Source organism: Leiobunum rupestre, chromosome 7 (assembly GCF_980474605.1).
Source record: "Leiobunum rupestre chromosome 7, qqLeiRupe1.1.hap1, whole genome shotgun sequence".
Taxonomy (NCBI): Eukaryota; Metazoa; Arthropoda; class Arachnida; order Opiliones; family Sclerosomatidae; genus Leiobunum; species Leiobunum rupestre.
The window spans coordinates 16,498,301-16,526,287 of record NC_143390.1 but is presented as its reverse complement, the minus strand read 5'-3'; the positions used below and the strand labels follow the sequence as shown (position 1 = coordinate 16,526,287).

Sequence of the window (27,987 nt, the reverse complement as noted above, 5' to 3'; positions counted from 1 at the left end):
CTCCGAGGAGGGGTTATACAACCACCGTGTCAGTCTGTCTGTCTGTGGGTCTGTCTGTCAGGCCTGCGTACGCAGTTTCTTAGAATCAGGGAAAAGGTTTTTCCAAAAGCACCCTCTTTTTGTCATTGGGTGTAGTATAATTTTTTAATCGGTCGGGATTTGAACCCGAGCCCTCTTGAACGACAGGTGAGCGTTCTACCGCAGAACCACGGATACAGTTACGCATCCCTGAAAATTAAAAACTCTTCCGAGGATAGGTATATTTTGGCTTGCCAACTTGTTTTCCTTTGCTACAGACGAAAAAGGTTCGGCTTGGGTTTTTAAGCGTTAAGCTTCACATCTATCTACGTTACACTACTGGAAGTTTTTTAAACACGGTTTTTGATATAAAGTTCAGAAAAAAAATTCAGCTAGTCTTAAAAATCTTGCGAAACTGCGGTTTAAAAAGTTCTTTTTGACGAGTGTTTTAAATTCACTGAGAACCAGTTTGTACTTATAGTATACACGTCTAAAGAGAATTATCTATTCGGGGGATGAAAAGAGAGACTGATGGCGGCGTGGATCGAATTCTTAATTTCTCCCAATCGCAACTAACCAAAGAGCGCCTTTGAAATCCAAAATGAGAGACAGTCAGAGACGTTCTCAGACTAGGATGCTCGCCAAATTTTTATTTTTTTTTCAGTTATATCGATGCTCTAGGAATATTATGTGTGCCTTTAAAAAACCGTAGAAATAACTGTTAGCTTTAGTCATTCCAATTTATGTCTAGCGTGTTTGCGACTCGGAGCGTTAGTTAGACCTTGCCTGGTACCCGTGTACCCAATGCTGGAGATAATTTTTTACTCTTACACGGAATGGAATGTATTTAAATAGCTATTAACTTTGCGCAGCTATGTATGTTTGCAAAAATTGTTTGTATTACTTATTTTTTTAAGTTCGTAATTAGCCTTCTCATTTTACATAGAGCCAACGTTTGAAGTTCTATATTTGATGGATATTAATCTGATAAGCAGACGCTTTGTGATTCATCGCCTGCTTGGCAAACGAAAATACAACAATTTGATAACTTCTTACGTTGGCCAATAGGTGGCTCTATGTAAAATGAAAAGGTTAATTAAAATACTGTAATAATAAGGGGGGAATATGAAAATACTGTAATAATACTGGAAAAAATATTAAAATACTGTAAAAATTAAGGGAAAAAATATTTAAATACTGTAATAATAAGGGGGGAAAATATTAAAATTCTGTAATAATAAGGGGAAAAAATATTAAAATACTGTAATAATAAGGGGAAAAAATATTAAAATACTGTAATAATAAGGGGGAAAATATTAAAATACTGTAATAATAAGGGTAAAAATATTAAATACTGTAATAATAAGGGAAAAATATTAAAATACTGTAATAATTAGGGGAAAAATATTAAAATACTGTAATAATAAGGGTAAAAATATTAAATACTGTAATAATAAGGGAAAAATATTAAAATACTGTAATAAAAAGGGGAAAAATATTAAAATACTGTAATAAAAAAGGGAAAAAATATTAAAATACTGTAATAATAAGGGAAAAAAATATTTAAAAACTGTAAGGATTTTGAACCTTAATCTGAAATGGATTTTGAGTTTTTGAAGTAGGATTTATTTTTAATTATTATTTTTTTCAGCCAGCGCATTTATTAAATAAGTTCGTTATTAAAGGAAAATAATAATAAGAATTTAAAAAAATGTAAGGATTTTAAATCTCGATATGGTTTGGTAAATTTTAAATTTATTTTGTGATTCTAAAGGGTGCTTTTTCGATTTTGAGAATATATGAACTGATTTTCGTCCATATTTCGAGATTTTTCAGTTTATTTCAAGATTTTTATTATTTTTGTAGATTGTACTAATATTGTAATGTTCTCAATCGCTCTTTAACTATTTCAAAAGCCTTTGACAATAATTTTTTTGAATAGGGCAATATTTTCAAGGCTGATAGGTCGCTACCCCAGCCTACCCCATCGCGGTTATTGAATGTAATAATCGCGGCTACTCTATTGATACGGATAATTCTTTCGTAGAAGATTTAATGAGGGATAAACGTTATCCACGTTTATCCGATTGAAAGATAATGTAACGGTAAACAGAGTGACAAAGAAAACTCGGGAACGCCAAAGTTCAACGATCCGCCAACCCAGATATTTATGTCAAACTTAAACGAGGCCCTACAAGTTTAGCCGAAAGAGAGAGCGAGAGAGAGAGAGGGGGGCCATCTATCGTTGCACTCCCGAGGCAACAGTTCCTTTTATCTTATACCGAAGAGTATAAAAGTTCACGCTTTCGCTTTTATTACGCATCGCCTCACGCGAAATTCTCGATGGATTACGAAAATGCAAAGATCAGCTTGTTTACGTGGGGGATGTTCACAAATTACGTCACGCTAAATAACCGTTTTTAAAGGCCTAGGTTTTCTTCTGCCTGTCACCCTTTAAATTTACTTTCCGTCTAAACAAATACCCTGGTAGTAGGCCAACTTGTTCCGCTGTTGGCCTACCACCAGGGTTTTTTGTTTGGAAGAAAAGTAAATTTAAAGGGTGTCAGGCAGAAGAAAACCTATGCCTTTAAGAAATGGAAAGATTCCCCGCCCCTTAAATGACGTAACATTTACTCAAACGTAATTATAATAGCAATCAAACTTAAACCTAATAAATTTCTTTTTATTTATTATGTAATCTCTAGAAAATTATAGATACTATATTTATTTTAATTGAGAAAATTAAGTAAAAAATTACTATTGTAAGTTAAAATAATTTATAATTTACGTATTGTTTTATCTCTAGAAAATTTATAATTCTTTTACTATAAATGACGCAATGAAGTACAAAATTTCGATTGTAAATTAAAATAATTTCATTTTGATTTATTTATCGATTGTAAGTTAAAATATTTTAATTTAGATTTATTTATCGATTATAAATTAAAAAAAATAATTTAGATTTATTTATCGATTGTAAGTTAAAATTATTTAATTTAGTTTTATTGGTCCATTTTAAATTTAAAATAATTTAATTTAGTTTTATTGGTCCATTTTAAATTTAAAATAATTCAATTTAGATTTATTGATCAATTGTAAGTCAAAATAATTTAATTTAGATTTATTTATCGATCGTAAGTTAAAATAATTTAATTAAGATTTATTTATCGATTGTAAATTAAAATAATTTATTTTAGATTTATTTATCAATTGTAAGTTAAAATAATTTAGTTCAGATTTATTTATCGATTGAAAATTAAAATAATTTATTTTAGATTTATTTATCAATTGTAAGTTAAAATAATTTAATCAAGATTTATTTATCGATTGTAAATTAAAATAATTTAATCAAGATTTATTTATCGATTGTAAATTAAAATAATTTATTTTAGATTTATTTATCGATTGTAAAGAATAATAATTTATTTTAGATTTATTTATCGATTGTAAAGAATAATAATTTATTTTAGATTTATTTATCGATTGTAAAGAATAATAATTTATTTTAGATTTATTTATCGATTGTAAATTAAAATAATTTATAACTTAGGTTTCGTCATAAATCTTTGAGCTGTGACGTCGAATTGTAGCTACCCCTCTCCCTCCCCCCTTTGTAACTTTTCATAAACACCCCGTTGCGTAATTTTAGGACGGCCCCCTTGATAGGGGAGACGTAAATTGTTGACATAAAAACGCAGGTGCGAAACTATATTCGCCTAACATCGCGTTAAGATGGCGCGAGCAGCGGGCGCTAAGCCCGGGAAAACACACCCACCCTTCTGGCCTCTTGATTTGATTTCTTATTTTTACGCGTTCGTTGTCTCACCCCCCGCCCCTCTCTCGTTTCATCTTTATGATAAATTCTTGGCTAGGAAGACTGAGCGAAGACATACCCTAGTTGTCACTGGAAACGTACGTTAGACCGGCTCTTCTCCGGGCTTCGACGCCAGTGACATTCGACTCTTGGCCATTCGCTAAAGAGGAAAACAGAATTTATTGGCCTCATGCCAGAACGTTCTCCACAGTCAAGGTTGCCGGCTTCGACGCTAGCGGAGATGTTGTTTTTCTCACTCGCCCTTTAGCCCCAGAAAGTTAGCGACTTTTTTTCTACAGAGTATATCTTTTATTCTTTCGTTCAAATATAATGAAGTAAGGAGAAAGGCGGAAGAGGCAAATAAGACAAACGTCAAGCGCATTTATAAAGACAAGATCGGATCTAGGGTACTGAGAACGCACGAGGCTGATTTCCAGTACTAGCTGCATCGTCTAAGATAATGTATACTTGGAAAGAATTTTACACCCGACGTGAGAGAGGGGAATGAAATATGTCACCGGTTTGAGTTTCTATCGCGGTTTTAGACGTCAATTCTAGGGAACCAATGACGGGGGAGGAGGTTACTGTTAGAGTGTGGCCACTAAAAGCTGTGCTTAGGGTCCGGCTCTTGTAACCCATAAGGGCGATGGTGCACTGGGATAGGTTAACTGTGATCAAATGCATGGTTCTATCTCCACCTCAGAAATCGGTCAGGTAGGGGCCGGAAACTGAGTTGGAGAGGGTCTAGGTATCCTGGTCGCATCGGTGGAATTGGTAGCCTACTGTCAGGTGGTGGGTCTCCGTATGTGGAGGTGTGACCCTGTTTCCCGGCCTTTTGGAGTTCACCGGGATTTCCGGTGTTAGTTGTATCGGGTTTCGCTGGGTCGCTGCGTGCCCGTCGTTCCCCTTTAGAAGCCTTTTCTGAAGGACTTGGCTCTGTACTTAAGTAGGTAGTGTGTCGGATAGAAATGCTAAAGCATCCACTCTCTATCCCAGACCTGTACGTGAAGTGGAAGTTGGTCACCCCATTGCTGTGCCTTTTAGCGGGATGAGTGGCTTAGGTCGAAGGTGCGATCGTCAGCGGTAGGGTTCACTCGCTGTTCATGGCTGTTTTGTCACCTGTCCGGACTGTGGAGGCTGGCGTAGGAAACGGTAGGACATTCTGATGAGACCACCGGTGTAGTAGGCTCTATGAGCTTTATGTTGTGAGGGAATTAGGAGTGACGCTACTAACTAAAAAAAATACATTCTTGATCTACTGCCTGAGCTCCCAAAGAATACCCCTCCATTTCACTAGGAAATTATATTATTACACTCGGAATGTCTGGTGATCGATGGGCACTGTATTGCGAATGGGTGTGGAGAAATGGGCGAGGCTTGAAGTACGTCGAATGTAAGACGGTGGGATTATTGTCAAAATCATTGGCTGGTCGCCGTCGCTAGGGAAATCCTCGGATGTAAACCACGCCCTTTTGTATGATAATCATCAGGGCTACTATAGTCTTCCTTGGGCATTCCAAGTGTTTACGTATATAATTTCCTGATTTTATTAATTGTATCGCGCCATCTAGTATAGGCCTTAAACACCATTTTTGTTTATCTTTTCGAGAAAACGTGTACGTAAAATTTCTATTTAATTCTTAATTTAATAAATATTAATTAATTACTATTAATTTTTCATAAATTTCACAAATTATTGCGTTAAGAAAATCTTTTAAATCAAGGCCACGCCAGAGATGGTGCTAGTGTTTTAATTTGAATTGCAATTCCCAATCTAGACTATTTGGTACTTTTGGCTACCATAAACGGATCGACTAGTACTGTCTCAGAAACATAAATAGGTTCTTGATGAAGCAGAATAAATGAACTATTTTATTTTCCGCGTCCTGCCAATAAGCGGGCTACTGTATCTTTTGGGACTACTACGTTTTGTATTCCACTACAGTAGCCCGAATTAAACGATTACTCTCAACCAACGGGACTGGGTGGCTTCAAAGTTACGATTCTGACTAAGTGGTTCCCAATTATACGAATTAAATGTTTTTCGCGTGTAAGAATTCCACCTATAAAGGCAAAAGGCGAGACAGTTAATTTAAACATCTGAAATTACTTTTATCCGTTTTGTTCTGGTTAACTAAAACTAATTTTAGAGTTGCATTTCCTGGAATTTTGGCAGCATTTTCTCGGAATTCTATTTTTTTTTGCTGCGGAAAACAGAAAACCACGGAATTCTATTTTTTTCGCTGCGGAAAACAGAAAACCACGGAATTCTATTTTTTTTCGCTGCGGAAAACAGAAAACCACGGAATTCTATTTTTTTTCGCTGCGGAAAACAGAAAACCACGGAATGCTAATTTTTTTCGCTGCGGAAAATGGAAAACCACGGAATTCTAATTTGTTTCGCGCCGGTAAACGGAAAACCACGGAATGCTAATTTTTTTCGCTGCGGAAAATGGAAAACCACGGAATTCTAATTTGTTTCGCGCCGGTAAACGGAAAACCACGGAGTTCTCTAATTTTCTCTGCGGAAAACCATGGGAACCTCAGTTTTTCGATGTGGAAACTGAAACCTCTGGAATTCTCAACTTTTCGCGCCGGTAATCGGAAAATCATGGAATTCTCTATTTCTCACGGTGGAAAATGGAAAACCTCGGAATTCTAATTGGTTTCGCTTCGGAAAACGAAAAACCACTGAATTCTAATTTTTTTCGCTGCGTAAAACGGAAAACCACAGAATTCTCAATTTTTCGCGGCCGAAAACTGAAAACCACTGAATTCTCAACTTTCCGCGGCGGAATACGAAAAACCTGGGAATTCTCTATTTTTCGCTGCGGAAAATGGAAAACCTTGGAATTCTAATTGGTTTCGCTGCGGAAAACGAAAAACCTCGGAGTACTTAGTTTTTCGCGGCGGAAAATGGAAACGTTAGGAATTCTAACTTTTCGCGGCGGAAAACGGAAAACCTTACAATTCTCAATTTTTCGCTGCCGAAAATGTAAACCCTGGAAATTCTCAGATTTTCGCTGCGGAAAATGGGAAACAAAATCCTTCTAGCGCGAACTAGTCTCGTCTGTCCAGTTCGGAGGGACAAAAGAAACAGATTTTAATCAAGAGCCAGAACCAAGATTAGTTTGCCGCGGGGTGTACCCTCTATCATTTAATACGATAGGGCCCGGAAATCAGCACCAGGGGGAACTCGGTACGTAGTAATATATCCGACAGTCGATTCCCTAAATATTAGCCTCCATTTACGCAGACTCAAATGAACTTGTGCTCATCTTATAGGAGCTGATTTACTTCAATAAATATATTTTTTAAACCAGAAGTATCTATTTAAGCGATCGAAAGGAATCATTTACCTTCCCGAGATATAAGCTGATTTTATTTTATCTTTACTAAAATGATTTTATCCAATTCAGCTTGGAACAAATCGGAAAAAAGTTGAATTTCGTACATTTTAATTAAATCAAATATAACACATTATCGATTATGATTTCGGATCAAAGTCGAATTTGGATCAAATCGGAATAAAATTGAGTTTCGTATATTGTAATTGGATCAAACATAACACATTATTGATTATGATTTTCGATCAAAGTCGAATTCGGATCAAATCGGAATAAAGTAGAATTTCGTATATTGTAATTGGATCAAATATAACACATTATCGATTATAATTTCGGATCAAAGTCGAATTTGGATCAAATCGGAATAAAGTGGAATTTCGTACATTTTAATTGGATCAAATATAACACCTTATTAATTATAATTTTCGATCGAAGTCGAATTTGGATCAAATCGGAATAAATTGAATTTCGTATATTGTAATTGGATCAAATATAACACATTATTGATTATGATTTTCGATCAAAGTCGAATTCGGATCAAATCGGAATAAAGTAGAATTTCGTACATTTTAATTGGATCAAATATAACACATTATGGATTATAATTTTCGATCAAAGTCGAATTTGGAAAAAATCGGAATAAAGTAGAATTTCGTACATTTTGATTGGATCAAATATAACACATTATTTATTATAATTGTTGATGAAAGTCGAATTCGGATCAAATCGGAATAAAGTAGAATTTCGTACATTTTAATTGGATCAAATATAACACATTATTTATTATAATTTGGTATCAATGTCGAATTTGGACTTTCCCATTACGGATATATTTTTGAAATCGAATTTGATCCAAAAATTTCCTCATATTTTCTTAAAAAGATATATTACTTTTATTAAAACTTTTAAATCTTTAATCTTATCTTAAATCTATTTTGATGGGGGGTAGCTATCATGACAGTGGCCCTCTTGTTCGTAGCTACGTGACTGCAGCCGCGTGCTACTCGAATATCTGGGACGCACATTTTTTTGTTACTTAATAATTATGGAAACCAAAGGGGGAGGGACCGAGGGGGATGTCAATTATTAAAGAAAAACAGTACGAATGGCGGAAACTGGTTGGGGCCCTCTGCAAAAAATAAAATATATAAAAATAAAAAACTGTGAAAAAAAATAATCGGCTCTTAAAGAAAACCGCAATATTTCTTTTACGTTTTTGAGATTTAATAAGGACAAAAAGATTTATATCTTAGCGGCCGGCGCCATGGGCTTGCGAAATTTGGCGCAGTGTGTGAATAATAAGTTGAAATCCGAACTAATACATTTTGCTACCTGAGAGCGAGAGTCAAGCAAGTTTTAAAAACCTCTATTTGGGAAAAAAATTGGTTTTTGTTTGGTATTGTAATCAATCAGAGTAAGGTTCACGAAAAGAAGGTTAAAAAATTAAGTAATTGGTGAACCTAATAGTTCTTTTTATAAAATAACCTTGGCCATCTTGATGAAATGTTGCCTCCCCCAGGCTCCCCGCTTCAGCTGTGGATCCGTTTTATCTCCCACTAAAGAGTTTATGAACTCATTCTTAGGCATTGGCTGAACTATACCAGGACAACATTTCAACAAGCTGGGCAAGCGTAAAGACATTTTATAAAATCAACTATTCTCATTTTAATTTCGATTTTCTTTCAAAAGCCACGTAAATTAACTTACTTGACTCTTGCTTTAAAATAGAGCTTCTCCGTCGCCTAAAAGAAAATACCACGTAACTTTGTAATTAAATCCATTAAAGATACGTGTATTTGGCTTTGAGGCGACGTCATTACCTTAATAAAAGATTGTTTAAGCTCGCCGTAGATAACGCGTACGAGAAACTTGTCAGAGTTTAAACGTAGCTTTGCAGCTCGCAAACTGTTTCCCCATACACGTTTTCTTGCGCGGATTTAACCTGTTTATTAACGTGAATAAATTAAGGTAGCAACCATGTTTTCTTTCTGCATATACTGGGGGGGTCCCTATTTACAGATAATTTGAAGTTGAATGATGGCATACCCGACCTAATTTGGTGTCAGCAACACTGACAAAGGGACACTTAAAATTATTTACGCAACAATGAGATTTCCGGCTACTGGGGTACAAGTTACGATTGTAGAAGCTCACAAATGTCGCCATAAGCTAATATTTACATTTCGCAGAAGTGTGTCACTTCTATATCTTCCTCGTGCTAAATGTTATTATGCCAAATATGGGGTTGTCATAGTGAATGCTTTCAAGTTGCACTACTTAGGCCTAAAACCCACGTGTGATATTTTTTTGATGGAGTGTATTTTTCTCACTAGAGGCGCTTATATTTTTGTATGACGTCAATTCTCCGTCACCCTGCACAGAGCTATCAGTAATAATTTCGATTAACTGATACACTTATAACAATGTTTATTGATTTAAGATATCATAACATACAACTCTCAATAGTCCTACGCACCATGCAACAGATAACTCTCAATAGTCCTAATGGCAAAATATGTATTCCTACCTCCATTTATTGGGCGGGAAAACGAGAGTCCGCCATTTTGGGTGTAGTACACTTATATTAAAAGGTGGGTAAAAATGCCGACCCACCCAGCAAAATTTGAATTTATATGAAAGGCCAATAAGAAATTGCTATTTCGTTACGCAGACCATTTAAAATCGAAAACACGAAACTACGCGAGATAGGAAATTCGTTTTCATATAAACTCAAATTTCGCAGGGTGGGTAGGTTGACATTTTTACCCTACTTTAAATATAGGCGTATTCAATATGGCAACAATGCAATATTTTGGTTTTTGGTCGTTTGAGAAAGAATTGGCAGGCTGCGCAGTTTCTCCACGACAAAAATAGCTTTTCCGACCGTTATTTTGAATTATCGATTATGGAAATTACCTCTACGCAAAAATAAAACTATGACTATCGGCTGTCAATATGATTTGAATATAATCTTGACGTTTCGCGTTTTAAAAACGAAATATTGAAATAGATTAAAAGAAGGAGGATCTACAAGAAGCGAGTCTACTTTCGTTTATTCCCATTCGACCGAAATCCCATTGGACCAAATCCCATTCGACCGAAAGAATTTTAAAATGTAGCCCAATTGGCGGGGTGATTTGGTATTTTATTTATAAGGTATGTACTATCGAAGATCCATGTTTAGGTTAGGTTAGGTTAGGTTAGGTTAGAGTTGGTTAAGTTTACTATTTCAGTTTTGGTTCAGTTACTTTTCTTGACTAGGTGAAGATAAAAATATAATTCATGCTCATTCCATTTTATTTTCAAATAAATGCATAGTACAAAGATATTAAAATGGCATAGCTAAAGCCAATTTATATAGCAGCGTTCGGTCGAATGAGACACATAAAAACCGCACGTTTCGGCGGAATTCGGTCGAATGGGACACCTCAAAAACCGCCTTCGGTCGAATGGGATTTCGGTCGAATGGGACTAAAGCTCTACTTTACGAGAAACTAAATTTAACCCAGGAAGTCATTAAAAGAGAGAACGTGACACTGAGCTCGAAATGCTTGTGGCCGAACGTGCATAAACCCGCGCTAGATAAACATACAAAATATCTGCCAAAACATTAGTCAAGCGAGAAACTATGGCAACAACTGAAGATCTTAAGCAAAATTTATTATTAAAGTAAAAATATATATTTATATTCCTAATAGGTTTGAATGTAACTACTACGTCACAACTTTAACTTTGGTAATATTAGGCGCGCGCGCTTTGGGCGAGAGAAACCTAGGATTTCCACGTGCGCGTGCAAACCGCGCGTGTCAAAAATATTCTAAGAAAGCTATGACATCGTGACGTAAGAGCAACATAAAAACAAGCTAGGCAAGCATAGCTGAATTTATAAAAATAACTATTATTCAATGTTTTTTACGCGAACAGATACTATACTTCGATCTTAGCCAAATGGCGAAGAAGATTAAATTACTAATATTAATCAAATGTTTTTGTGCGAAGTTGTCTATATTATTGATTTGAAAATATACTACACTTTGATCTTAGTCAAACGATGCTTTTAATAAAATTTATAAAATGTTTTTATACGAAGTTGTCTATATTATTGAAAATAAAAGATATTACACTTTCATCTTTGCCAAACGGTGAAGAGCCTAATTATTAAATTAAAAAAATGTTTTTGAACGAAGTTGTCTATTGTGATGAGAAAAGATGTCACACTTTGATCTTTGCAAAATTATCCACACTATATATGCGAAAGTTACTACACTTTGATCTTAGCCAAATGACGAAGAAGATTGTTATAAAATTTAATAAATGTTTTTATTCGACGTTGTCTATATTATTGATCCCAAAAAATACTACACCTTGATCTTAGCCAAACGCTTAGAAAGCTTTTTATTAAATTTAATAAAAATGGTTTTCCATAAAGCTAAATATTTTATTGATGCTACACTTTGATCTTAAATTAAATAAAAAAAGTTTTTATTAGAAGCTATTTACTATCCGCTGAAATACTACACTTTGATCTTAGACATATGATTCAATACAATATGGTATTTATGCACAAGTAGCTACACTTAATTTTATGATTCAATAGCTTACAAATTAAATAAAAAAAATGGTTCTATACGAAATTATCTACCACACTGATGCGAATGGTACTACACTTTGATCTTATAGATAAACTACGCAAAAGTTAACTATTAAAAAATAAAATGTTTACTTTATCCGACGTTATCTACTTATTTGATGGGAGGAAATACTACATTTTGATCTTAGGCAAATGCTTAAGAAGGTTATTATTAATTTAGAATAAATTACTTATAAGAAATTATCTACTCTTTCGATGCGAAAAGACGTCAGTGAAGCGTTGAAGAAATTTATTATTAAATTTAAAAGAAATGGTTAGTTACGTTTTTTAAAAAGTATGTTACAGAATAGACAAGTTAAGCGTGTAGCGGTAGCTTGTAGGAGGTGCAGGCTATAGACACAAAGGTACGTCTCTATGCCTAGAAGTCTACTAGGCCCTCTTACTGCAATAAATATGTAAGAAATTGAAATTAAAATGATTTGATTTGATTTGAACATCTATATCAACGAAAGGTAAATTTTCAATCGTTTTGGATAAATCTAGTTACTGCAGCGTTAGGTCAAAAATAATTTTCGCCAAGCAAATAATGTTGTTTAAATAGCTGATTTTATAAAATAAAAAGTAGTCTTGCCCAACTTGTTAAAATGTTGCTCTTACGTCACAATAGTATATTCTTCGCACGAGCGGTTTGCACGCGCGCTAGAAAAACCTATATTCCTCGCGCTCTTACAAGGAGACATCCCGAAGTGAAACCCACCGATTTTGTTCAAACTCGGGGGATTGGTAGACCTTCATGTATCATGAAAAATCCTAAAGGGAATTTATAACCGTTTTGCCATGGCAACGAAAAATGTTTTTGACAACACAAAATATTAAATTTTCCCATTGAAAATAACATGGGATTTTGACCTCAAATTGATCAAAAGTTGATCAATTTTGATGTTTTTTTTTGTCAATTTTTATCTATTTTTTGTATTTTTGGCATTTTAGAAATTTAGAAATTTGTTAAAATTTTTCACAGGGTCCCGGGACCCTAGGAATCCCGTGTTATTTTCAATGGGAAAATTTCCATTTGTTGTTGTCAAAAACATTTTTCGTTGCCAAGGCAAAACGGTTACCCATTGAATAAATTCCCTTTAGGATTTTTCAAGTTACATTAAGGTCTACCAATCCCCCGAGTTTGAACAAAATCGGTGAGTTACACTTCGGGATGTCTCCTTGTTAGACTTGTAATAGTAAGGGACTATGACGTAGAAGGCACATTAAAACAAGGAGGCCAAGTTACTAATAGTATCCAACCGAAAACAAGGGTCGCATGGACTATCCTAACGTCTAATTAAGTTAAGATGTCCAATTACCATTAAATACATCAAGAGGAAACGTTTTCACTTGACGTCATCGTCTCTATAATGGAAGGGTAGTGCTATAGCCCTTTAACACTTCACCAGAAGTAAATGAACCGAAGTTATCAGACTGCTATGCTCCCCATGTTGGAGGCGTTTTCCTTATGAAGTTACATTTTTGCCTCGAATTTGAAATTTTGAGCGCTCTTGGTCGAAAAAAAGTTTTGGTTTTTATGAAACCATTTTTATACATATAAATAGCTAAACCCACAATTCCCAAGTGCAATTGATCACGTCAAAAGACGGGGATGGAAATTAGCTTTTATTTGACTCGATTTTCATAAGGAAAACGCCCTCCGATTCTGAGCGCTATTTCGATAACTTCGGTTCATTTACTTCTGACTTCGCATAATGACCGCCATCTTCACCAAATTCTGTCGCTATCTGGTGATCTTTGTCGAGCAGGTTTTAATACGATCAGTAACTCGACACCCCCGCTTCATGATAGAAGCGACGGAGCTAAAGCGTTTAAGTTCCAAGGCCCCCAAAATGACAGTTCGCATCACGCCAGCCAAGCGTTGAATATTCAACTCAGCGTCTAATACAAGTCGCCACAGAAAGGAAGAAAAATAGAATTCTAAAGAGGGGTTAATCTACTTAAGTCTTTAACCATCTTTCAGCGAGGGGGACAGAAGGGAATGGGGGGGTTAATTAAGTACTGTCTACAAAATTAAAATATTTTAGCTTTCCAACAACGGAGAGTCGCGGGAAGTAGAAACGATAAAAATAGAAAATCCTAAAAATGCGCCTCGGGCTTTCGCTAATAGCGGTAAATGTTATTATCAAAATTCCCTATAAAAATTCGAACCGTATCCAATCTAACGGGAGGGAAATGGAAGGGGGGGGAGCAGAGGGAAGGGGTTTATACTGATGATGGCCCCTTCACAGGTATCGAACGGCTTTCCCGCGTTGCCACGGGGATGCAAAGGCCTACTTGGATGCGTAAACTGAAGTGCTACCAGTGGCGGTTGCATTATTTTGATTCGATGAGGTAGGGGGTGGGGGAGGCACATAATTTAATATTAATATTATACATTTATTTATATATTTAATAAATTATACATTTATTATATTATATATTTAATAAATTATATATTTATTATATTATATATTTATTTTTACTTATTATATTATATTTTTATATTTATTACATTATATTTTTGTATTTATTATACTAATTTTATATTTATTATATTAAATTTCTATATTTATTATATTATATTTTTATATTTATTATATTATATTTTTATATTTATTATATTATATTATTATATTATATTTATTATATTATATTTCTATATTTATTATATTATATTTTTATATTTATTATATTATATTTTTTATATCGAGAATGTATTAAAATTAGTGTTGTTAATTATCCGGAAAAATATATTGCGGGAAAACTTCAATAAAATTTTCCGCAAATCGGAAAATAAAAAAATTAACATAAATTACTTTTTAATGGTTTTTAATGTTTTAAACTTTTTATCGATATAAAATGTCTAATATCAGTAAACATACTACAAAACATTAATAGTGTTACATTGTTAATCAGTCTAGAGGTTTAATTTTACTTATAGATTCGAAAAAAAAATATATATATATATTTACTTATTTCTTAATTTATTAAAAAATAATTCATACAGTCATATTGTTAATGTGCACTTCCCCCATTTATTTATTTATGTATTTATTTATTCATTAAAACAATATATAGGGGCACACCCCCCCCCCCCTCCGGGCTACGCCACTGAGAGCTGGGCCATAACAGGTTCTTATTATATGGCCGCGTGTCTGACTTTGAGCGTGTGAGATCACCTGTAATCCCCGTTAGAGGGCGAAGTACTTAAGGGGCCCCTGCAAAGGGTGCTCTGTTGGCTCAAGCGACGCGCCACCGTCAAAACGCCCATTACTGAAATGCCGCGAAAGAAAGCATTATTTCCCCCTTTCTTTTCCAATAAATTTCTTTAATGATCCGTGCGAAAGGGGCCCATTCTCTTGTCACAGTAAGCTTTCATTTTTGCAACGACTACGAAATGAAATAAATAAAACGACAGTCTATATATCAAAACTATTCACGCGTTCGAGGCTAACTTGTAGGGGTATTTAATAAATTTATTTGTGTTTTTATAAGCGCAAAGGCCTATATTTTCTTTTTAGGTTACGCGAGTCATTTTGGAGCTGGTGATTTTCGTAAATTTAAAAAAAAAACCCCGTTTTTAGTTAAAGAACATGATTTCTGAAAAGGATTTATTAATTAATGTGCAATTCTTAAATTTAGGAATGTTTTGAAAGGAAATTTTGAATGTATTTACAATTTAAATCTTGTAAATAATTGGTTTCTGCTAACATTCAGTTAAAATTAATTATCATTAATTAACTTTCAATTTAATATTACGGGTGTATTAATATACGTTATCCCTCAAAATCGTGAAGATAATTGGTTTCTGGTAACATTCGGTTAAAATTAATTAATATTAATTAAATTTCAATTTAAAAACGAAGATTAAGGACGTATTGATATACGTTATCCATAAAAATATCATTATGGTAGTTAATACGTTTTTGCAAAAACTATAACGATAAAATAAATAAATCGAAAATCAATATAGAAAAGGCGATACGTTCGGTAGAGGTAAACATAATTTGACGAAATATTTCCCAACGCAAAACATTTCCCTCCACCCTACTTATTTGCATAAAATAGGTCTGTTTAGTTTGTAGAGAGGAGGGGGAGGAATAGAGGGATGTGACATACGGGGGAATAAAGTCCCTCTTTACAAATGCAAATCCCTCCAATAAAAACGAAACCGATCTCTTGGTAAAAACATCTGGAACATTGCCAGGCCGAATTTGTCGAAATGCAATTGGAGAGGATTTAGTTAAATTTCTCTGTTAAGTAATATGTTAGAGCAACGAGTGAGATTTCAAGAAGCCATTAGAATCAGACCAAATAGACACTGCATAAGAAATTCAAACGGTCTTCTAAATATTGAACGAGCCGTTGATTAGATTAATTTCGCGGCGCCGTTATGTTATTTAAATAATAAACATCTGCTCCCGACTTGGCTGACGACCGGCGGTGCGAAGAGGGAAAGACATACACACGGGGAAAGAGAGAGAGAGAGATGGGAGGAACGGTGGGTTCGGTCGCGGTTCATGCCTGAAATCGAAAGTAAAAGAGAGGACAGGGAAACGCTCAAGATGAAGAGAGGATGCTGTAATGTTAGGGGTTACCATAGCAACGAGTTTCATCTTCAACAACTAAGCCTAACGCTTCCCCCTCCCCTCCCCCTGCCTTCATCGTTTTCCGACAAAATGATAGAAAAATGAAGTACTACAAACGTATAATATTGGTTGAGCTAATAAATCAACTTGTAGATGGTGTACAAGGAACAAAGCTTACGCCTTCAGTAAATTCCTTTAAACACTATACGCAACGTATCGGAAATAATCGACAGTCTAGTCAATGGTAATACTAAAAAAATATCTATATCTTAAAGTAAACAGACCTTTTCGTCGAGGGTTTCGGTCATTCCACCATCATCCATTTCTGAGTTTTGGGCGATCGAGTTGAAAGCGACAAAGAGAATGCTATTGTCCGCACCGTCGTAGGATCAACGTAATTATCAAAGAACGGAAGCTCGTGACGAAGCCCGATTTAGCGCGGGTCTGGGATAATCCGTAATGTTCTCGAAATGCACCGCGAAACTCTCTCTCTCTCTCTCTCTCTCTCGAGAAAGTAAACCAATCGGGGCGTCTTTTTCAGCGCGTCCAACGATCACTGCCTGGAATATCTACTGACTGAAGCTTCTCCGACGTTCTTCAGATTCAAAACTCCGGAGTTCTCTCTCTCACACCGCGTTCTCTCTTCAGCCTCCACCAAGGTTGGCTGGCTCTATCCAAAACAAGTCAAACTCGATTCTAGGACACACCGCGTTTGGACAACACGCCGATCCTCGCGGTGTTGTTAAACGTCCACCGAGATATTGGACCCTACCTCTTCGGCAAAAATAAAATGAGATTCTTGGCGTTTCAACGGGGCTGGCTTGGGTTGGGGTGGAGGGTTTTCGTTTGTATAAAGAGTTGGAGAAGAGAGGGGGGTTGGGAATTAATGTCTCTAGTTCTTCCCCCGACACTAAAAGAGACAGAAAACGCGCCTAGTTTCGTAATTATGTCATAATTACCGTATTCTAGTTAACGAAGCTGAATAATTTTATCCTTTTGGTAATTAATTCGTTTTTGACACGTTTTTAACAACACTAGCTCGTTTTTAGCTGAGTGGGACAAAAAGGAGCTTGGTTGACAAAAATGTTAATGTCGTGGTGGGAACTTTGATTGTATAGTAAAATAGGGAGCTAGCAGTTCTACGTCACACGACGTCACACATGATTTTTCCTATTGAAAAAAAATTCTACCTAACATGGCCAAAAATCTATAGTAAATGGAAATCGTAATAAACTGTTTTACTGTTGGAATAAAAAGTTAGGATTTGCTGATAAATTCTTGGGAATTTATATTTGTAGCTTCTATTTCGTACAATAACATTACAATAAGTATCTAGAAAATATTCCCAATTATATGATATTAAATTATTTTGAAATTAATTAATTTATTATGATGTGTTAAATGCTTCGTAATTGTTTTTACAATTTAAACAAAAATGGTTTAAAATTTCCTAAATTAACCTTAAAATTTAACTATTAATATCGAGTCAGTAATTATAGGGAAAACATTTTTTTATGAACTCTTATAAATGCATATTTTTATCTCCTATTTTGTAAAACAAAATTCCAATAAATATCTAAAAATAATTCTGAATTACATTAAATTAAATTTATTGAATAACATTAAATTTATTAATTAATCGTGTCGTATTAACTGTTTCGTAATTGGCGTTACAGTTTAACAAAATAATAATAATAATGATAATAATAATACCCAAGTCATCTAGCGACTTTTATTGCCTTTAATTCAGGTGGCCGGGTTAAATTGGATAGGAGGTTGGTGGAAAGCCCTTCATACCACGCGAGCCAACCGTTACTATTACCTTTAACCTCTACAATCAATACCAAATCAGAAATTTTAAACAAAATATGTTTAAAATTTTCTCATTTTCGCTAAAATTAACCCTCAATATCAAGTCAGTAATTAATTTTAAAGATTTTTTAAAATTTACTAACCTTTACTAACATTTAAAACTATATCAAGTCAGTAATTTTAAAGTTTTTTTTTAAATTTACTAGATTTTACTAACATTTAAAAATTGAAATCGGTAATTTTAAAGATTTTTTAATTTACTAACTATTAGGAGCATTTAAAAATCAATATCAAGTCAGTAATTTTAAAGATTTTTTAACTTAGTAACTTTTCCTAACATTTAACTATCAATATCAAGTTAGTAATTTCAAACAAATGGTTTAAAATGTACTAATTTTCACTAACATTTAACCATCCATATCGTCAAAACATTTAAGAAAGTGCTTACAAATTTCCAAATTTTCATGAATGTCAGTAATGTTTAAGCGAAAAAAAAGGTGTAAAATTTCTAAAATAATACAGTAGACTAATTTAAAAATCCAGTTTTAAGTTTTTAAAGGGTCGTTTCAAATCATTTAACCTTTAAACTTCGAAAATCGTTGCAAACGAGATTTCGCTACAAGCAAAGAGGGCAACTAAATCATTGTGGCGCCAGACAGCTGTTGCTAGAATAATCTAGTCGTTTTGTTTGACACGTAAATAAATGACCGAAAATGTCAGTAATATTATTAATCGTTAGTTCGAAGCAGTCTGCCGTAGCCGCTTCGGGAAAACGAGACAAAAACTATCTGTTGCAGACTTTGTATTCCAGCAAATTGATCCGTATGGATCCCACAAATTAGGCGTTTCTGGAAAGTGGCCAAAATTTCCATTCCTTCGACAAAAACAAATTAGCGTAGACTACCTCTCCAAGCGTCTAATCCTAGAAACAGGGATAATAATGACCATCTTTAAAACCTCCAAGGTCTCATTCGAATGCTTTTAAAAGTGGCTAAATAATAAATAACCCTGAAACTGTTGAATGGCAGAGTGAAAAGGGGGATTTCACTGGTGTCGAAGTTACGTGCATTTTACCCACGCCCACAATTCCAACTCTAGCTCCCGAGGTTTCCCCCTCATGGTGATTTTATGTATTGTATAACATTGTATAACGTCATCCACGGACGCATGCGCTCTTCCCCAAAGCGAAGAAGCCCGCTAAAATACTCGGAAGCTTCATTTTTCGGGTAGTGACCCGGCTCGTTTGTGAAGTCCACCCACCGAACTCACACTTGAAGGAACTATAAAGCTGTAGTTTTCCAGTAAATAGATTCTTTAGTTTCGATAGAAAATAAGATTATCTAACTCCGATATAAAATAAGATTGTCTAACTCCGATATAAAATACGATTGTCTAACTCCGATAGAAAATAAGATTGTCTAACTCCGATAGGAAATAAGATTGTCTAACACCGACAGAAAATAAGATTGTCTAACTCCGATATAAAATAGATTTATGAGCTGCCATATAAAATTGGCTACAGATATCCGATAGAAAACAAGATTATCTAACTCCGATAGAAAATAGATTCTCTAACTCCGATGGAAAATAAGATTATCTAACTCCGATAGAAAATAGCTTATATATATTCGGAAGAAAACAAGATTATCTAACTCCGATAGAAAATAGATTCTCTAACTCCGATGGAAAATAAGATTATCTAACTCCGATAGAAAATAGCTTATATATATTCGGAAGAAAATAGATTAAATATATATTCGGAAGAAAATAGATTAAATATATATTCGATAGAAAATAGATAATATATTTGATAGAAAATTGATTATATATATTCGATAGGAAATTGATTATATATATTCGATAAAAAATTGATTATATATATCGATAGAAAATAGATTAGATATATTTGATAAAAATAGATTATTTATTTGATAGAAAATTGATTATATATTCGATAAAAATTGATTATATATATTCGATACTAAATTGATTATATATTTGATAGAAAATAGATTATATATATTCGATAGAAAATTGATTATATATATTCGATAGGAAATAGATTATATATATTCGATAGAAAATACATTTTCTAGATCCTATAGAAAATAGATTTTCTAGATCCTATAGAAAATAGATTTTCTAGATCCTATAGAAAATAGATTTTCTAGATCCTATAGAAAATAGATTTTCTAGATCCTATAGAAAATAGATTTTCTAGATCCGATAGAAAGCAGATTTACGAGTTTCGATAGAAAGCAGATTTACGAGTTTCGATAGAAAATAGATTATCTAGATCCGATAGAAAGCGGATTTACGAGTTACGATAGAAAATAGATTACAGAGGGTAACAGAGCTCCTATCGAAAATTGGCTACGGAAAGTAAGGTTATCCCGCTCCGTTAGAAAAACCATTCCGTAGCTCCAATCCAAAATAGAATTCCATAAGTATAATATATTTAGGGACTTAAATAAGTCCTTGCTATAAGTACTCCAACTATTTCCACAAGGCGTGAAGAGAATCTCGCGTTTCGCAATTTTCCCCAAACGAAAAAAAGGTCTACTTGCTCTTGAGATTCTCATATATGAGAGAGAATCCAGGCATATGGCTTCGAGCCGCAATGTCTACAAGCCGCCGTGCTGCCCAAGCCGAAGACCGAGTCGAATCGTTATATTTATCGATTTCTGTGGGACTATCCACTGGAGAGCATTACCAAAAAAAGAAATACTATCTTTTAACGCTAAGGATGGAAAGAGCCAAATTTTATACATTCTGGTTTCAATCAAATAGGATTTTTTCCCGATTGAAACGAAAAACAGCTATTAAATAAAAACGTTCTGGCTGAACTTAAGTTTTAGGTCATTTCCTCGTTGCGGATAGTACAGAAACGGGATTAAAGACAGTGATTGATTAAATTTGTTTGATTTTTTTATACCCAAGCCATAGCAGCAGTTACGCCAGTGGATCGAAGAAAAGGAGATTGGGTAGCACGCCCAAGGGCAATAAGAATTCCAAGCAGGTATCGCCATCATGTGGACGTTAGAAGAACTAGAAAAAGGCGTCACGCTTAAACTTCCGAAAACATATTGGAATATCGTATTTTACGTGATTTTATTACAATAATAATAATATAATATCAGAAATAATATTTATCTTTACCTCTCCTACTAAAGTTTTTTCAAGGTTCGTCAAGAAAATACACTATTGACCTTAGTTATAATTCCCCTTTTTTTTTCTAGAGTTGTTAGTTTTCCAGCCAAATAAAATGCGGAAAAATTCAAAAACAATTTCCGCAAATCGGAAAAATAAAAAATTGAAACATAAATTACCTTTTATCGATATAAAATGTCTAATAACAGTAAATATACTACAAAACATTAATAGTGTTACATTGTTAATCAATTTAAACTAGTCTAGGGGTTTAGTTTTACAGTTAGATTCGAAATAATGAGGCGAAAATGCCGCTTTATTTAAATATGAAAACAATATATTAGACTAATCATGGAATGAAAAAATTTTTTAGCTTATTCAGAAAAATACGGAAAAGTTTCCGGAAAAAAGGTCTCGATCATTTTCCGACTTACAACACTAGATTTTTCAAATAAAGTTTGGGCCGTGATGCGGTGTATACGCGATTTGGCGGGAAATTCGCGTCCAACGCAATTTGGGTTTCATTTTACTTCCCTCGTAAGAGTTATATTATAAACTTCTGATAATATATATTTAGACTTAAGGTTAAGATTGAGAAGGGATTTAGCCAAGTATCTTGGCCCAAGATTCCAGTCGAATCAGCAATTTGCGGGCGAAAGTGTAAACAGCCGCGCTAAAATATTTAAGGCACGAACTATATAGAAGAGGAAAGAAAAAAAAAACCAGCCAAACTTGACAAATATTAACCTCATAGAACGGTGACGTGGAATAATCAGGGTATGGAAAATTTCTGGGAAGATATAGAATACTTTTGCCGTTACCGAAGCACGTATATTACATTAAAAATTGAATTCATTAATGTGGAGTTGCAAATATTTTCATTAGGATGACAAACAATTACATAAATTCTTTTAAAAATACCTTAAAAAGGCTCAATGTTGGCAATTACTACTGAGTTACGTTGATGCCGATAAATATCAGCAAAATCACGTTTTAAGTCTCAATCTTTAAAATAAATACCATTAGAAATGAAGCGAGTGTTTATAATAGTCAGTTTTATGTAACGATTTAATTATTGGTCCATATTTGGCCAAAACAAGCGTATATTTTACTTTCGAAAGTGGATTAGTTTTCAATAGGCCTTGGCTCTAAACGAAAATTGCATTGCGAAGGAGATTCCTCGACGTGGCTACCTGGAAGTTCATAATACGGTCAAAGACATCAACGAAGTTTGAAGTAAGTGTCAGCTTGCCGTGTACTAGTCCCTTTTTTCAACAGATGTCACTAGCGTCGAAATCGAAACAAGATGCTTAAGCTACATTTTGACCCAAAAGGCGGGATATAAAAGTACCCCTAGCGTTGATTGGCTCGTTTTTAAATTTTACAATAACATAAATTATTTTAATTTTTAACATTATATTTTATATGGGATATATAATAAAGGTTAAAGTTCACTAACAAGGAGACTACCCAAGGTGTTACACACTGATTTTGTTCAAACTCGGGGGATTGGTAGACCTTCATGTAACTTGAAAAATCCCAAAGGGATTTTATTCAATGGGCAACGGTTTTGCCATGGTAACGGAAAATGTTTTTGACAACATAAAATAACATGGGATTTTGACCGATTTCCCTGTGAAAAAAATTTTAAAAAATTGATAAAAATGTGACCAATTTTGATTTTTTTCGTCAATTTTTATCAATTTTTTTTTATAATTTTGGAATTTTAATTTTTTTTCAATTTTATAAAATGTTTCACAGGGGGGAGGCACCCTTGGAATCGGTCAAAATCCCATGTTATTTTCAATGGGAAAATTTCCATTTTAAGTTGTCAAAAACATTTTTCGTTACCATGGCAAACCCGTTGCCCATTGAATAAATTCCCTTTAGGATTTTTCAATTTACATGAAGGTCTACCAATGCCCCGAGTTTGAACAAAATCGGTGTGTAACATCTCGGGTAGTCTCCTTGTAAGTAGAGTATAAGATAGGTGTGAGCATCGATACCTGATTTCAAGAAAGTGTTCCTCGAGACCCCAGCCACTATATTCCCAACTCAAGAGCCAAAGAATCGTTTGAATTTCAGAAATATAGCTTGAAAAATACCAAATTAGTGAGATCTGCTACAGTTATCCCTTTAAAAGAGGTTTAAACTTCGTAGGAATAAACGAAACCCTAAACTTCATCCACAGAAGGACAAGCTCATCGTCATTCGTAAATTTGACTTTATAAATAATTATTCTTGCATTTTAATATAATTTTTACATCGTTTGCTAATAATTGTACAAGTTTATTTTTAAAAAAACGTTCTTACTAGGAGCAACAAACACAAGGAGAACGCAGCTAGCCTTTAAAGGGAATATAACCCGCAAAGCGATCTTTATGGAAGACCCTTTCAATTTTTCAAATTACCCTGTACAGTAGCGCCAAACATTTCTAAAGCCAAAGGCAAGAGCGGCCAGAGCTGCAAACGTTTGTGTTCCACACCAAATACCTGAGGTTATATTCCCTTTAAACACGCTAACGAAGGGTTGTGTACGAATTTCATTGGACGAGCGTCACGAGCCTTTACGCTGAACGTTTTACGGACGGGGGGGACGATAATTTCCGAATTTTCCCTTCCGACGGCAGCGTCTAGCCAATGAAAAATGTACACAAGAAAATCCACGACTTTTGACGGGGTGCGTTCTCCTTGTGTGGGGTGTTGTGTTTGTTGCTCCTAGATTCTTATGACTTTTTAATTTGTCTGTAGCAGACGCTAGATCAGAGGCGCAACCTCGGAGAAGATAGCGCCGTTACGCCTTCCAGACTCGTCTCGGTCGTGAATAGTCAATTCTATGTTTTGATTCGATTTCGTATCAGTGTACTATTACTGGTATTTCGCCGATATAAACGTTATTTTTATTTTTAAAGGGAATATACCCCGCAAAGCGATCTTTATGGAAGACCCCTTCAATTTTTCAAATTACCCTTTACAGTAGCGCCAAACATTTCTAAAGCCAAAGGCAAGAGCGGCCAGAGCTGCAAACGTTTGTGTTCCACACCAAATACCTGAGGTTATATTCCCTTTAAGTAGCCTTGGCTCTTAAAGGGAATATAACCCGCAAAGCGATCTTTATGGACGACCCCTTCAATTTTTCAAATTACCCTGTACAGTAGCGCCAAACATTTCTAAAGCCAAAGGCAAGAGCGGCCAGAGCTGAAAACGTTTGTGTTCCACACCAAATACCTGAGGTTATATTCCCTTTAAGGGAAACAGAAGATTCCTCGTCCTAACCTAGAAGTTACGCACAGCGCCAAGTTCGTTTGTGGCGTATGCTTGAACTTCATTATCCAGGTCACGGGTTAAGTAGGCTTATAAATTATTTTCGATTTTGAATCAATTATCTCCAGATATAATTTGGAAATAGAATTGCATTTAGTATGGGTTAGACTTGTAGTTGGTTATAAGTTAATAGGAAAAATAAAATAAAATGGGGAAACCCCAATAAAAGTGACAAGAAATTTAAACTTCTTGGAAAATAAAGGAGAATATGGAATTTGTAAAAATTACAGAAAAAATATTGGTTTAAAATATTTATCAAAAGAAAAAGAGTGATATTTAAACTGAATTCAGCTTAATAATTGGGCAAGCGAGCAATGATTTCTTGGATATCGGTGACCTGATATCTGACAAAATCCAGTTTTCCACCCATGTAGTTTTAGATTGCTGTTGATGTAAATAATGTCTCATGACAAAGAGAAACGAATAGAAAATTTCTGTAAAATGAGTCTATATTACAGATAGCCTTTGAAAATATACAAAAAATTGTAAAATATAAGAGTTGTGGTCACCTAGTGGGTATAAACATGTAATGCAACATTAACTTAATTGCATTGTAGAAATTGTAATTGTTTATCATCACATATAACTTAACACAGATAAGTATGACATTAAGCTAAAATAATCACCTGATTTTCAAAGTTATTTCACAATCAAGTTTTAATCACCACAGAGCCCCCTAGTGTCAAAATATGCCCCAGGGTGAAATATACTACTACCGAGGACGATAATATTCTACCCAGTTTGATTGAGAGTTTTAGTCATAGCTGGGAGAGTGTCAAATATTTAAAATTGTTCGGTAATAAAATTAGCATTAAAACAATATGGTGTCATACTTATCGTTATTATGTTACTTATAACCTATGTAATTAACGAATCTAAGAAATGAAAACCAACTATTTACAGGTTTTCCATAACATTTTGAGACACCCGACCTTAAATAACACCAATCCAAAATTAAACTCCGTTAAATTGTCAAAGAATGATTAAAAATCAAAATTCTAGAGAGGTTGCTGAAAAATCGTTTAAGGATACGCCCATAGTCTTTCGGCGGAGAAATTGGCGAAGCACCAGACACGAAGGGTCAACATTTTATATAGGGATTGGGAGTCGAAAATACCGAAAGAAAATTGATTAAAAAGGCGTAATTATGTTACTTATACCGGGTGTTAACTAAAAAACAATACAGGGCCAATAACTCAGGTGTATTAGCTATGAATTTTAAATTTTTACGACACATAGACCGTGAAGGGGGTCACTTGAAAACGGAAATTTCCATAACCTTGAACCATGTCTTCAAGATGAATTAAAATTTATCTCGAGAACCATTAGAGATACAAAGTTGGTTTCAATTAGTGAAGTGTTCCCCCTTCATATTTTAGGTCTAAATAGCTTTGATACCACCTAATTTGACTAATAACAAGTCGAGGGAATTTAGACAAAAACATTAAGGTCGTGAAGAAAATAATGTACCAAAGACCAGGTCAAAGGGCTAATCACTAAAAAAGTACACATGCTAGAGTATCAAAATTTTCTAGACATACTCATATAGTAGGAAATCTTTAGAATTTGCAAACTCAGATGACATTCAACTCATGGTTCAAGGTCATTCAAAGTGTATCTTGAGAACCAATGGATTTAGAGTCTAATTTAAAAAGTGTGTAAATCGAAATTTTAAGTCTAAATGTCTTTAACCCGATGCAGATGACCATGATGAAAACTTTTCGAAAAGGAACCATTTCTCTAAATCCATTGGGTCTTGAGGTAAACTTTGAATGATCTTGAACCAGGAGTTAAAGGTCATCCGAGTTTGTCAATTCTAAAGACGGCCTACCAAATGAGTATTTCTAACAAATTTTGATGAGTACTTTTTGAGATAACAGCCCTTCAACTTGGTCTCTGGTACATTATTTTCATCTCAACCTTCCTGTTTTTGTCTAAATTCCCTCGACTTGTTATTGTTCAAATTAAGTGGTATCAAAGCTATTTAGACTTAACACGCGAAGGGGAACACTTTTCTAGTTGAAACCCACTTTGTATCTCTAATGATTCTGGAGTTAAGTTTATGACCCTCAAGACATGGTTCAAGGTCATAGAAATTTCCACTGTCAAGTGACTCCCTGCACGTTCTATGTGTCCCGAAAATTTGAAATTCCTAGCTAAAGCACATTTCGAGTTCTTGACCTTGTATCGTTTTTTTAGTTAACACCCTGTATTAACTATTACAACAAATAAATGACAAACAAATTTAACATATAACAAAAACGCAGATTTTTAATAGAAATATAATTATGATGTACCAAAGTGAGTTTTTATGTGGAAAAAAATAAGTGCTACTAATCTGTTCCCTTTGTTTCATATTAAATAGTTTTTTTTTATAATAGTCCTGGGCTAACGCACCGTAACTTCCTCTAACAAGTTCTTTCTTCCTTTTAATAAAATAACTTATCACTGAGAACTAGAGGAACTTATTTTGTTTAAGTCTCGATACTCTCAACTTAATTTTCCCAATTCAAATTTCTTAAAAATCTCAGTGGCGGTGAAAATACTTGAGTCGATGATGCCCGCAACGGTGAACGTTCCTCCAATAATGGCACAAATCTGGGATGAAATTAAAATATTAAATTTTAAAATTATCGTAGTTTAAATTGAGAATTTACAGAATAGGAAATTAATTTAACATACTGAGGTTAAAAATACATAAATGGGCTGCCTTTTCTCAGTGTATTTAACCGTAATCGGAGTCAAATCGTATCTAAACCAAATGGCCGGAATTACTCTGCCCGTCATGCCGATTGAAACGTATTTCTACTCAATTAAATATAAAAATTATATTAAAAAATTAACTTAAAAGTTACGCGAGATTTATATTTACTTTATATGCGTACGTATACTGATAGGCCAGAGAGCGAGTTCCACTTATATCTTCGTAAATAGTTGGCACTAGTTTCATTATGTAGTCGTGAGATTCCATAGCTATAAATCAAAGTTACAGAATAAATGTAACGCTTTAAAAATCTTCAGGTATCTTGTTTATTTTAAATATTACCATTGACATCCTTTCGATTTATGTTTCGAAGTGCATTATAAGAGCCTGGCCTTCCCTCAGGCTGGAATAAAAATCATAATTTGGGTTAAATTATTTACGAAAATGAAGTATTATTATCAAATTTACCATTCCTTCTCCGATGCTGACTTCGTGAATTATGTGGGCCATATCAATATTTTCTGGCTGCCTCGATGCGGAATGTGTCGAAACATGGAAATTACCGGGAACCTAAAATATGAAGTTCAAATTAATTT

At 34.2% G+C, this 27,987-nt stretch overlaps 2 protein-coding genes and 1 pseudogene across 3 annotated transcripts in view; all 3 read right to left on the bottom strand.

The window, feature by feature from the left end:
* Positions 1-17,021, bottom strand: part of LOC149934903 (uncharacterized protein ZK1073.1) — a 34,582-nt gene extending 17,561 nt beyond the window's left edge. Inside the window, exon 1 of the mRNA XM_090152837.1 lies at positions 16,686-17,021. Coding sequence (XP_090008963.1) covers positions 16,686-16,724 — 39 coding nt within the window. The 5' untranslated portion in view covers positions 16,725-17,021. The remainder of the gene's footprint in view (positions 1-16,685) is intronic.
* LOC149934904 (U2 spliceosomal RNA) lies at positions 10,987-11,143 on the bottom strand (annotated as a pseudogene).
* A 9,919-nt stretch (positions 17,022-26,940) lies between the features above and the next one.
* Positions 26,941-27,987, bottom strand: part of LOC149934902 (endoplasmic reticulum-Golgi intermediate compartment protein 1-like) — a 37,645-nt gene continuing 36,598 nt past the window's right edge. For both annotated transcript variants that reach the window (XM_090181235.1, XM_090181236.1), the window contains exons 6-10: positions 27,860-27,961; positions 27,734-27,794; positions 27,560-27,660; positions 27,370-27,492; positions 26,941-27,285 (exon numbers count right to left, since the gene is read on the bottom strand). In XM_090181235.1, coding sequence (XP_090037361.1) covers positions 27,178-27,285; positions 27,370-27,492; positions 27,560-27,660; positions 27,734-27,794; positions 27,860-27,961 — 495 coding nt within the window. In that variant the 3' untranslated portion in view covers positions 26,941-27,177. The remainder of the gene's footprint in view (positions 27,286-27,369; positions 27,493-27,559; positions 27,661-27,733; positions 27,795-27,859; positions 27,962-27,987) is intronic.